A 13,448-nucleotide genomic window follows, 5' to 3' on the forward strand; every position below is an offset into this window, starting at 1 on the left:
CAATAGTTCCCTATCCCAGTAAGCTTAGAATTCATTTTTAGTATGCATAAGAAATGTGAGGTTATGAACTATAGAAACCTTTTTTAAAGATTTGTAAGTTCTCTCTCCACCCAACGTGGAGCTCTTTTTGCACACTACTGACTGAGCCAGCCAGGTGCCCCTAAACCTGACTTCTTTTAGACTTAACTCCTTCATTTGCTTTAGTCATCATTCTGTTTATTAATTTGTCTGTTAAGATTGCTCCCTTGAGAAGGATCCTGTTAAGATTGCTCCTTTGAGAAGGATCCTGTCACTTTAAATGCTCAGTACATTTTGGATCCTTATGATCATTTAGGAGCCCTAATGTATATATCATGATAGAAATAAGGGTAGTTAGTGAGCTCTCCTAAATTACCCAATTAAAAAAAAAAAAAGTGAGAAGACTGCTTGTAAGATTCTAAAGGATTAATAAAAAACATGATCTTGGATTATGTGAAGGCCAAGAAAATTTAGTTGAGAAATGGATATGAAAAAAAAAAAAAGGCCATGATGAGTGGATGAGACTAAAACTAGCTTATGGCAGGATTAAGGTTGGCGTTTGAAGTGAGGAATTAGGACCAATACAAGTAGCCAATCTATCGCAAAAGTCTTAAACAGAGAAATGGTACAACTGGAGTTCTAGGAGATTAAAAATTATCTTAAGAAAATGAAACATAGGGTTCTGAGCAATTCCAGTGACAGTAGGGATTCTAGTGGCTCGTATATTGAAGAAAAATGTAGACAGGTGATGTTAAAACACTCATTATCATACAAAAGTATTTTTCTAATGTTTATTTGTTTTGAGAAAGAGAGAGAGATAAAGAAAATGAGTGGGAGATGGACAGAGAGGAGAGAGAGAAAATCCCAAGCACGCTCCACCCTGTTAGCACAGAGCCCCTGGGGCTCAATCCCGTGAACCAGGAGATCAAGACCTGAGCCACAACCAAGGGTCAGATGCCTAACAGACTGAGCCATGTAGGCTCATATATACCTTTTATTATACAAAAATATTTTTGAAGGGTCAAGTTTTCTGAAGTGCACAAACAAGTTTTTGTTGCTAATACAGAGTTCTTCTCTGTGTGTGGCATTATAATAGATGCTCAATAAATAAGTACTGAATAAGTGATCCAAATTTCAATGCTCTATAAGGAAATCCTTGGTTAAGTATTTTAACAGTGAATTCCTAAAAACACATAGGTTAATATTTTTATTTAATAGAAGGTAAAAAAAATTAATTGCTTAAGAAATAAATATCAGAAAAATACTTTATAAAATGTAATATTAAAACAAATAATCAAATGTAATTATGACATAGTTATTGAATAACACAAAAGCCACTTGGTGATAATACTAACATTCCAGCAACCCTGTTAATATGAGGTTAACCATTCTGTCTCTATATCATTACAAAGTAATGTTACATTTTACCATAGAGGCAAAAAAGGAACTAGCCACCACGCAATATAAAGAGGTAAAATTTATAGTACAATTGATTATAATTAAGATGTTCTTGAGTCCTGGGTTACAAGAAAAACTGCAAAATTTCTAACACGCTAGAATACGTCTACTGCCAAATCCCTATTAGCTTATTAAATGTATTCCATACGTATCTTTTTATAAATGTTTGCCTTATAGTTTGTAAATATCTTAATGTTATGACAGAATTTACATTAACTTTAATTTTTATGTTTTCATTTTTAAAAACTTGTTTTATTAACGACAGAAAACAAACTGATGTTTACCAGAGGGGAGATGGGTGGGAGGACAGGTGAAATAAATAGGTGATGGGAATTAAGGAGGACAGTTGCTATGATAAGCACTGGGTGATGTATGGAAGTGCTGAATCACTATATTGTACGCCTGAAACTAATATCACACTGCATGTTAACATAACTAACTGGAATTTAAACAAAAACTTAAAAAAAATACAAAAAAACTAGGGGAGGCATAAAATAAATAAATAAAATACTTGTTTCACATAAGCAGCAAAAGAAAATCTTAACCAGAAGTCCTTGTGGGAAAATACCTGAGTATGACGCTGGCCCACCATTTTTGGTAGAGCACATTTTTTTTTAAGATTTTATTTTTTTTTTTTTAATTTTTTTTTTTTCAACGTTTATTTATTTTCGGGACAGAGAGAGACAGAGCATGAACGGGCGAGGGGCAGAGAGAGAGGGAGACACAGAATCGGAAACAGGCTCCAGGCTCCGGGCCATCAGCCCAGAGCCCGACGCGGGGCTCGAACTCACGGACCGCGAGATCGTGACCTGGCTGAAGCCGGACGCTTAACCGACTGCGCCACCCAGGCGCCCCAAGATTTTATTTTTAAGTAACCTCTACATCCAATGTTGGGCTTGAACTTACAACCCTGAGATCAAGAGTCACATGCTCCACTGAGTCAGCCAGGTGCCCCTGGAGCATGCACTTTTAAAGTGATTTCAAGGGGTGCCTGGGTGGCTTAGTCGGTTAAGCGTCCAACTTCAGCTCAGGTCATGATCTCACGGTCCGTGAGTTCGAGCCCCATGTCGGGGTCTGTGACGACAGCTCAGAGCCTGGAGTCTGCTTCGGATTCTGTGTCTCCCTCTCTCTGACGCTCCCCCATTCATGCTCTGTCTCTCAAAAATAAATAAACATTAAAATAAATAAAGTGATTTCAAGAAGTGGAAATGACAGTTCTAGTAATACATCCAGACTCTTCCTCAAGACTAACATTTTTTGGATATCTGGTGGCAATGTCAGATGGCAAGGGAACAGAGCTGTATGTCCTACATAAAAACTGAACCTAAAAACCTTGGCCTAATTCAAATTACCTTTCTATGCAATCTTTTCTATATTTGGCTTTTATGCCAGACACATGCAAAGCAGAATTAAAGTATTAAATATTAGTTTGTCTGCCACATTTTGTATTTTAAATTGTTATATTTTGGACACTCACAAGTTTTGTTTTAATAAACATGTCCTTACTGCTTCAAGACCAACTTCAACCCTATGCAAAGTTTTTTTAATTCCAAAAGTAAAAATGTTCCAAGTTAAGTGTCAGATATACTTCAAGTGCTTTCTCAGAGGTAAATCCTTGATTTCCCATGCATGTGCTACACATGCAAACAGCAGATTTTTGCCTGTTAAAGTATAGAAAATGTGTTGACTATTGGGGTTAATCATATAAATCTAGCCTATCAGCTATGCCTTGGATATGTGAAGTTGAAAATCAATAAAAATGGAGGAAAAAAACTTTCCCATTATCTGTTATTCTTTTCCATTCCTACTTTTACTGCTATCTGGCTATCATTTATTTCTTAACTGAATCAGCCTTGAGCCAATACCTTATTTTTTTAATGCTACCTCATTAACCACACTATTTAAAATGTAATCTGATCTTGGGGCACCTGGGTGGCTCAACTCAGTTGAGTGTTTGATTTTGGCTCAGGTCATGATCCTAGGGTCAAGGGATAGAGCCCTGCATCAAGATCCACGCTGAGTATAGGGCCTACTTAAGATTCTCTCTCTCACTCTGCCCTTCCCGTACTCTCTCTAAAATAAACCTTGAAAATTTTTTAAAAACAAATAAATTGTAACCTGATATCACCAAACAAAGCAAAACAAAAAACAAAAATAAAATAAAGTAAAATGTAACCTGAATTTATTTAGAACAGGCTTTCTCAAAGTGTTTATGTTCTCTGGGGAAAGAAACAGCAGTGAGAAGTCTATGATAGTCAAATTAAGTTAAAAGCTTCCAAGAAATCGTGTAGGAATAATCCTAAATTTTATTTTATATTTCCCAAACTGGTGGTATTTGAAAATGGAATGTTTTAATGTTTGAGAAATACATATATTTGTGTGAGTGTGTGTGTGTGTGTGTGTGTGTGTGTGTGTGTATATATATATATATATATGTATGTATATTCCACATATATTCCAGATATGAAGTAAATCAGAGTGATACTATAACCAACTGCAATATAAAGACAATCATTCCTTGATAGGAATCAGTAACAGGATATGAGATGAGGTGTTAAGTGGCCCTGGCCCCTTTCCTTTACATTATGTGTAAGGAAAGAAGGAATGGGTCAGGACTTATTAATAATAATGTATCTCAACATTAGTTTTCCGGCTCACACCTTGGTAAGCTTACTTCATTTGCTTTACTAGAATTCCAAGAAAAAGAAGTAAAAAACACTGTACCAAAAAAGTATATCTGATCTAGTAATACCACACTGAAATTCATCACATACATACCAAGGATCAAAATCTGACACACCAACTTTTGTTTTTGGTAAAATATCTGTCTACAGGCAGGCTGTGTTTTTCCCAAAACCAGCCATAAAAAGGTAACTGATTAGATCAGCTCTCAAAGCTTAGGAAACAACATAATAGACAACTTTTAAAGGAAGTATTATGGCTAATAGTAAATGGGATTCTTTCATCAATAGTACTATTTGTTGCAGTGAGAGAAGATTGATTGTTCTGAAGAATCCGAACCCTCAAAATACTCTATTTTACATCCCCCCAAATCCCCCACATACACACAAACATAGACATACGTATTATGAAACCTTGATCTCACATATAAAAAAAGGTCCCATAAATGTTGGGAAAAGCTAAACCTGAGGAAACAAATGGCATATGCCAAACAAATACAAAATTGGCATGTGTTAAGACTTTAAATTATAGAAAAAAAAGATTTCAGTTAAATATCTTTAAATTGTAATGAGAACCAATGAAAACACAGCTTTAGTAGGTAACAGAGAATTATGGTGAATAGATCTTTTGCTGCAGTACTTTTACTCTAAAATGTGACCAACCATAAGGAAGACTTATGGGCTCTGTAGATCCAGGAGGGCCAGTAGATCTACAGAAGCATTTTTTTTCAGTTTGAATTGCAATGGTAATTCTAACTATTAAAACTTCAGTGGCAATAAAAAGGTCACTAGATATCCTAGATCACCTGAGTAATATAATGAAACACTGGAGTGGCAATATGTTCATTACACTGGCACCACATTAGAACTGACAACCTAACGTATAAAGTAGTACTGTTCAGACCAGCCCATCAACATTCTCAGGAGTCCTTAGGTATTTGTAGTTGAGAAACACTGTCCTCAACTTTTCTAAGTATGCTTTTAGCTATAAATGAAATTCATAACCCTTTGAAAAGTCATCTATTTTTAATTACTGTATTATTATTAGCCCCCCTTAAAAAAAAAACAGGACCTTTTTATAAAAAAGTATCAAATTTATTTCAATATCTAGTTCCAGTTTTAAACTAAAGCTGGTGGACAATTTTTTGTAATTTAAAATTCATTATCAGAGGGGAGGAAAACATTAATAAGCTATTATATACTGACAGCAAATAAAATTACTAGACTATGCATTTATAAAAGCCTGTTTAATAGTAAAAAGTTCCAGTTATCTACTTAACTAAAGGGAAGATCCTTTAGCTCTTTATTTCTAATTTTAACACATATCTCATTTTGACATAATTTACCTTTTTCATCTAATTACTGGTATGATGACCAAAATTTTTCCAAATGTTAAACCTTTCTTTACCACTTAGGAATTACAACTTAACGATTACTTTTTAAGAATTCCTTAAAAGAAATTTGAAATTTTAATTTTCACCATGAACCTGTTTCATCAGAAAGTAGAATATCACTACTAGGTAAGTTAAAACAAAGAATGGAAGAAAAACAAAAAATGGCATCTATATAATGAGCAAATTATCTGATAAGACATTTTAACTATTTCACATTTCTACTTAGCACAAGAAAGAGTAAACTGGTTCCAAGGTAACACAAGGTTTGGCATTTTTACTGCAAGCTTTAAATCATAGTGTTATTCTACTCAACAAGACATCTCTAAGAAAATGGCAGTGTTCATAAGTACAAAAACTGTTATATCTGGTAGGTGGTATTCTATATAGTCAATAAGAGAATTCTTTATAAAATTAGATTTTAAAAAAATGCAGAATGTCTGATAATTATCTCAAGGGCTAAAATGAGAAAATGCAGAACACAAAAAGTCATTAGTTAATGTGTGGCTTTGAGAAAGCCAGCAAGAAATAAGCAATAATGATAAAAGATATAATATACTATATGCCTTTTAAGCCAAAGCACACTTTTCACCTCAGGACAGTTTTGATTTTTACATTCTTAACTCCTTTTGTCCAGAAAGGGCCCCATTCTAAGCCATTATTTGAAAAGAATTCATAATGTATAGTCATTTCTCTCCACAGGATGTTTTCGTTTCAGTACATAAGCTGCAAAATGGCAAATGACTAAGTCAGTTATAAAGAATTTATAGAATAAATGCCAATTTAAAATAACTGTCAACAGACTTCTACACCAAAGCCTAAAAGTTGCAGTAGTAGAGGCCACAACTAACATGATCCTTCCATGTGCTCAGACTTCAGTGACTACAAATTACTGTCATAAAAATCAGAAAAGAAACCTCAGTGGGTCCTTCCAAAGCTGCTTAATTTTCCAAGTGATTTTTCTCTGGTTATAGAGCCTGTTCATTCCTTCAATCCTTCTTTAGTCGTTTAGCTTTTGCAATATTTTCTTGACGTTTTTGTTTCTTCTTTTGTTCCTTTTCCCTGGCTTCAATCATCTTGGCCAATTTCCAGGACAGTACAGCACTTGCTAGAAACAATGGAGTAAGGGCCAAAATAACCGTTGTAAGGAAGCCATACGGGTCCTTTGCAGCCCATTCCACAACATACTCAGCCCAAGCCTTTATATCAAACATCTTGGTAGTGTCTTCGGAAAGGGGAGGAGGGAGGCAACGAGAGAAAAGACTATGTGGTTAATCAAATTTTGAAAAAGTTACATCATACAATCAGTTAACTCAGAATTCCATTTTCACTCATTAGTTTGTTTTTAAAAAGCATTAAATGTACTATTTTAATAAAGACTGATATCTCCAGTTAAAAAAAACTAATCCAAGTATGATAACACTTAAAAGATGTAAAGTTAAAGATAAAAGTAAAAACCACGTGCAATCTGCCACAGGAACTACGCATTCTTGATAGTCAAGACACATTTTATTAGCAGTCGACTTTTGTAAGAATTTTGAGTTTTAAACACTCATTCCAGACAACAGCTGAATCCTGTCTGTCATTTTTGGACAAAACCTTAGTACTTTTATGTACTAATTAACAAAAGTATGAATCATCAAATTTGGTGTTTGAAAAGGACAAACCATGGAGTACATGAAAGGCCAGGAGAAAGAGAGGTAATGAATGGCTGTTTCCAGGAATGAAAAGGAGAAGCTATGGGAGCCATGAAAATATCTACATTCATATGCAAAGAAATAGAAGCAAAAAAGCCACATGCTATTTTATGTACTCTTTTGGCTCTGAGGACTCCTACTTGAGGACATAATTTAATAAAGGAGAAAATTACCCACAACAGGTGCCATGCATTTTGTTCCATTTTGAGTCGGTATGGGAGGGCCATCTGTTAAGGAAGGACGGTGTGGATCTGAGTGGCATTTTCTATTTTGCCTCACAGGCTTTTCAACCTTTCATGTTTGGGTCAACCTCTATTCAAAGGTGAGAATTAGAACACTTGGGTAGGAATGGGTGTATATACATCCACAATTTCAGCTGGGGTTTAAAAAGTCATCTACCTTATGCTTGAGTAGTTATTTCCAACTTTGTCCTGCGATTATTAGTGAGCCAATTACAATTTCAGATGACCCTTGCTTGTCTTCTTCTTCTTTAGCTCTACCATATACTTGTGAGAGAAGATTTAAATTCTATATACTGGGTGGGTTGAAAAGAACAGATAAAAGAAAAAATGTTTCAGTTACAACTTTCAGGATAATTTGAATACAATTTCAAATGGAGTTACTTCGAAATTCTATATATGCAATCTATAAATGACATATTAAAATTGCCTGGCACATCAAAGACATTGAATATTTATTTCCTCCTAATGTGAAGAAAGAAATCATTACTACAACTGCAAACACCCTCTAAGAAAATCCTAATTACTGGAGTAATTACAAGCATTTTACTACATTACTTCAAAAATAATTTATGAAGCTCACTGGCATATTAAAAAAAAATTACAGCATATCCATTCCTAGGTCTTGAACTTTTTTGTCACTAATTTATAGGGCTAGGTACATAATTACAAAATCAAATACCTCGCTTTATTCTTTAACGGTTTTGGGGTCTATTCTACAATTCGTGTTCTTTTCAGAAAACCACCACAAAATACAATCCCATCACTCAAGAAAACTACCACCGGTTTTAATATCCTTTCACCGGTCTCTTCATATATTTTCAACAGAGAACACTAATTAAAGTGACTCTAGAATATTGTTAAATATTCTAGCTTCTGTCCCCTACCCTTGAATTCGTAGGCCCCAACGTACACAAGAGGTCCATCTGTTTCTTCAGCTTCTCCAGCACGGTAACGAATTAACTAAGGCAAGCGAAAGAACTTTGCAAAAAACGAGGCACGCGGAAGTAAAGGACATGCTTTGTGGCAAAGTTTTAGCCATTAACACAAAAAAGTTATCGTCCATAAACCACCAAGGCTCCAGTGCACTTCAATTTCGGACCCAAACGCGCGCGCCTCCCACCCTTGGAGGAATAAATATTACTCCTCTTCCTTGCGTAAGGGCTCCACCGGGCTTGCTCTCCAAACCAGTGCTGCGCGGCTCCCGAAGCTGCAACTGATGGTATTTCACGCCATCACAAGCCCCGTCCACCCTTGTTTCCCCTTGCTCATTCTTGCTCCCCCTACCTCACCCGGCCGCCGGCCCCAGGGGGCCACGTTCAATCTCCCCTCGGCCTCGGCTGGCACTGGCCCGGCGGGTCCCGGAGAGAGGGTGGCCCCCGGGAATCCTGGCTCAATCCGCCAGTGCAGTGGCCGCCGCCTCTGGGCCGTGGACAAAACAACTGTAGCGGCCGCCACCAGACCCTCCGCATCACGGCCGGGACTTCGGGTTCGGACCCCTACTCCCAACTCACCTCCAGGCCGGAAGCAGAAAGGCGGAAGCCGCAGCTTTCCCGTCCCGCCCACAGGCCGGCCCCAGCCCGCAGTGGGCCTGAGGAAGTCGAGGGGCCAGTTTCCGGCTGCGCCATTGTTGTTTGGGTCCCGGGACCTCGACTTACAGGACTCGCGGGGGCGGAGAGGCGGGGTAGGGCGGCGCACTGCTTACGGGCGAGCAGCAGGTGAGGCCGCGCGGGCTGTGTGGCTGCGCCCTGGCTGGTCTCTGGCCGGGAGCCGGAGTCCCGCGCCTCCTGCTGGGATGAAGGGGCGACCGTGAAGGCGCAAGTGGGCTCAGACCTTCAGAAGCCGGTCCAGAACGCTGAGGGCCCTCTGCCTTTGTCCCCGATGCCTGCCAGGGGACAGCCCCCTCCAATGCTGGAGCCACACCCTTGATGGAGGGCCCCGGTGGGTGAGGTCTGTAGCTCCTGGAAACAGACCCAAGAGCGGCGGCAAGAAAGGAGTTGGTCTCCACAATCCGCCCAAAGCCAAGGTGAGGGTCACACAGCGGCTGTTGAAGGATTCTGGCGAGTTTCTTCTCTTGGGTCACACCCACCCCTTGCCCCTCTCGTCTTCTGGTTGGACAATAGTTAAAGCCTCACCTACTGGAGACAGTGAAGCAGCTGGACCTTGGTGGATCCACTGAAGCTTGTTACTAAAGGAAAATGCAGCCCTGTGTGTGAGGAGGGATTTTTGTTGTTTGCTTTTAATTTGAGAACCTAACTCATTTCACATACACACACAAATACACAAATGGTCGATACTTGCCCAACGTAAACTTGATAAATAAACTGGGCATAGAGTTCCCACAGAGATATTTGTTCTTTCAGTACACAAATAAAGGGATTCAAAAGTCAAGCAGATAGAGTGAGTTTAATATTGTCTTGTAGTCTACAGGAACTGAGAGATTAACTCTCGTTTGGTTGCGAGCAAATGTGATTGCTTGCCCTGAACGGCTCTGTTTGACTACCTCTGCGAATGTTGCAAGACCTCTTCACTTTTGTGTGCCAAATAAAGCAGGTTTTTATTCTCGAAAGACTATAGCATGTTCTCTTTAAGGAGCAAGCTGTGACATGTATAAATAGATATAACAACAGTAACTATTATTTACCAGGGAACAGGCTTTTGGCAAATAATCTAATGATCTGTAATACTGTTCGTTGGGCATATGTTAATGTTTGTATGTTGTATTAGCAGCAGTTGTTTTCTTACTCATTCTTGTTTGAAAACTTGGCCGATGGTTTCAAAGCTTGTGCTGCTTGGACCTAGCCTGTACCTGTAGTAGCCAGAAAAAGCAGACTCAGTCACTGGATTGTGTATACTGAATACTTTACTTGCTGGAGGTAACTATGCAAGTAGTTGTAGTTTATGTAGTTTATGCAAGTAGTTTAGTTGAACAACTAAAAACTTGTTCAAAAAGGAATTCCCGGATGGGGTCAGATCGTATTTTAACATCCTTCACTCGAGAGGCCAAGATGTGTTTGTTTTGTTTACATCTTGTATACACAGTATACCCAATTATTGCCTTTCCAGTGGTTTGCTCTGCTGCTTCCCTTGTAAAACGCATAAGAGTCTTGGGTTGCAAGAAAAGGTGCGTAAGAAAGAAAGAAGCTTCCGTTCCCCTTTGGTTGTAGTGTAGACCATGCCTTCACAGCTTAGTGCTACTGATCTGGTTTTCAGTTCCAGGACAGGATGTAAGTAAGCCCAGGAATAGCATAGGCGTTCCCACAGCCGAGCCCTTTACTGCAACCTACATCGCGTTGATGAAAGGTGGCTTCAAGATTGGTTCAGATACTGTGGACTATTTTCTGTAGTGAGGAGTGGAAGCCTGTGAGTTCAGTTTCACAGGCCTGGTCTCTGCTGATCTGTATACACTGATAAGTCACTCTGAGCCTGTTTCCTCTTCTTTATGTGGACAGTGTACTAGGTTGTCTCTGGTGTTCTTTCAGCTTTAAAATTCTGTCCGTTGGACTGAATTTGGCCATTTTTCTAACTTGTGATTCATAAGCAGCAACAAAACAAAGAATTTAGTGGAAACATAGCCAATTTTCTTAAGATCTTATTTATTTGGAAAGATCCTGAATTGGGCTTTTATTCTTTCTCAAATGTCTTTTAGACTGCCAACTTAGAATAACTAGGAAATAAGCTCTGCTTGTATTTATTTTTAAGAAATTTTATTCATGAACCAAATTTTAAAAACCTTACACTATTAAGGAGGGTTTGTCTTTACATAATTCCTGTGTAGTGTATACACCACCTTCCCTATTCACATTGTTTATTGTTCTTGTATTTTGAAAATGGAGCATTACAAAATTTTAATCATTTTTTTCTTTTTTCTCTTAAGGTAAATCCTACTCTCATTTGTTTACAAAGTCTTTTTCTCTTGTATGGTATAAAGTCGCATTTCACCTGGACTCATGTCAAATTGTGAATGGAAAAAAAATGTGAATGAGTAAAATCTGAGTAAGATTCTGTTATAATAATATACACTTGACTAAAGATCTTGAGAATTTTCTTACCTGTTCAACATTTTGTGCTTATTTATCTTCACATATTTGACTTAATTTGATGAAACTGGTTTCTTCCCTAAATTTTATTTTGTGAGTTTTTCCTTTCATTGAAACATAATTAAAATACATGTCTTAAAATGCACACTTACATGATTTAAAAAGTAATCAGGTATTAGCGGTACTTGCAAGATCATACTGAAGAATAATAATTTCTCAAAACCTATTTATTGAGTGATTACTATGTACCAGGTACTGGTCTAGATGCTTCATATCTATTATCACTAATCCTGAGACTAAACAACCCCAAATGATAGTATTCTTCTACCCATTTTACAGATAAGGAATCAGAGACCTAAAAAGTAGAGCAGGATTCTAAACACATCTGGCCAAAATCCCAGCTCTTCTTTAATATCCAAAGACTTGTCAAAAAGTACTGATTTCATAAAATGAAAGTACGTGTTTTGATTCTATAATTGTTAACTGACGATCACAACTAAAATTTTTCCGTACTTCAGAATTTCTTATTGCCCAGGTGGTGGCAGCATGTCTCAAAGAGCTAGTGTGGTGCAAAAGGTTCTCTTCAACCTTGCCAGTTGATTTGTCTCTTCATCTCACATACCTGATCTCTTTCAACCTCTACTTCTCTTTTGGGCTTTCACTACTATTAGACCTCTCCCTCAGTAATTAACTCCATCTTCCATCTTCCCTTCAGTTTCATCTTCTGAATAGGTCCTATTCTGCCCGTTTGCTTTCAGCCTGTTTTACTTACAATGCATTGCAAGATTTCTATTTTTTAGAATATCCATGTAGACCTAACCCAAGGAATTTTTTTCAAATATTGTTATTTTTCACCCATTGTTAAATATAGTTTGGAAGAAATGCATACTAAAATAATGAGCTAATATTATAAAATACTTGCTTAAATGAGAAGGCATATGTCTTCAACTTCTCAGATACACGAATTAAGGATGTAATGAAAACCTTTTATAAGATAGAATTAGTCTTCAAATTAAGAACAAGAACATTCAGGAGGGAGCGGTGCAAGGTTGTATAATTCAGAAGGAATGCATATAAATATATAGCAGAATAACTAGTTAAACCTATTTTGGCCCCAAATTGCTTGGGACATTATTCTCATCTTTGCAGGGCAGACACTACCTCCTCACAATAGCCCTCTTTACCTCTGTCACTTTAATTTTTTTTTCATAGCACTCCAGTCTGACAACTTGTTTACTGGTTTGTCGTCTGTTTTTCCCACTAGAAAGTAAGCTATGTGGGATCACTTACATTGGTACCTAGAATATTGTTTTGAATAATTGATTCCAAGATGTAGCATTGCTACCTACAGATAAAACTGTTTTATTTTAATTTGTGGTTTGTACAAATCATGAAATAACCCAAATCCTGTGAATTTGTGAAGTCTGTATTGAAGTACCAAACACTTGTATGCTTTCAAGGTAATAAGGGATGCCCCATTAAGAAGAGGCCTAAAGATTAGTAAATAAGGTGTTTGGAGAAAGGTAAAGTAATTGTGATTATCTTGTTAATGAAAGAACACTAATTGCTTACTAATTTCCGAGTATGTAAAAATACGTATAAGGAACATGGCAGAACATCTTCATTGATGAGATAGAAGGAATTGGTCCTAGATTGTAGGTGCTAAGATTTAAGATAAGAGCAAGCTGGAATAGAGATCTTTGAAAATAGGGCAAAAGTGTATTTGCAGACTAGATGCCCTCTCTAGATATTTTCCAACTTCATTATTCCCAATGCAGATTGCAGGAGAAATACTTAGATTAAAATAGCAGATACTTCTCTCGTTTATTATTCCTTGCTGCCCATGGCCTCTTGCATACATTTTAGAAACATTCATTACACTTGAGCACAGTAGTCAGTACAGATAGTTACATATTGCTGCTTT

At 37.4% G+C, this 13,448-nt stretch overlaps 1 protein-coding gene and 1 long non-coding RNA gene across 9 annotated transcripts in view; one reads left to right on the plus strand and one right to left on the minus strand.

Moving 5' to 3' along the window:
* Nucleotides 1-2,557: 2,557 nt before the first annotated feature.
* Nucleotides 2,558-9,133, minus strand: SMIM15 (small integral membrane protein 15). Of its 8 annotated transcripts, none has more exons than XM_047854380.1 (4): nucleotides 8,999-9,133; nucleotides 7,645-7,780; nucleotides 7,419-7,557; nucleotides 2,558-6,773 (listed from the first exon to the last, which is right to left on the minus strand). In XM_047854380.1, the coding sequence occupies exons 3-4, from the start codon at nucleotides 7,432-7,434 to the stop codon at nucleotides 6,538-6,540; spliced, it is 252 nt and encodes an 83-aa protein (XP_047710336.1). In that variant the 5' UTR covers nucleotides 7,435-7,557; nucleotides 7,645-7,780; nucleotides 8,999-9,133; the 3' UTR covers nucleotides 2,558-6,537. The 8 variants fall into 8 exon arrangements, with proteins under 8 accessions (XP_047710336.1, XP_047710363.1, XP_047710374.1 ...); XM_047854407.1 differs by lacking the exon at nucleotides 8,999-9,133 and adding an exon at nucleotides 8,777-8,992; XM_047854418.1 differs by lacking the exon at nucleotides 8,999-9,133 and adding an exon at nucleotides 8,772-8,992 and having other exon boundaries at nucleotides 7,419-7,472.
* Nucleotides 9,134-9,382: 249 nt separating this feature from the next.
* The window catches only part of LOC125162905 (uncharacterized), a 90,572-nt gene continuing 86,506 nt past the window's right edge, over nucleotides 9,383-13,448 (plus strand). Inside the window, exon 1 of the long non-coding RNA XR_007151212.1 lies at nucleotides 9,383-9,510. This is a non-coding gene — a long non-coding RNA (uncharacterized LOC125162905). The remainder of the gene's footprint in view (nucleotides 9,511-13,448) is intronic.

Source organism: Prionailurus viverrinus, chromosome A1 (assembly GCF_022837055.1).
Source record: "Prionailurus viverrinus isolate Anna chromosome A1, UM_Priviv_1.0, whole genome shotgun sequence".
Lineage (NCBI taxonomy): Eukaryota > Metazoa > Chordata > Mammalia > Carnivora > Felidae > Prionailurus > Prionailurus viverrinus.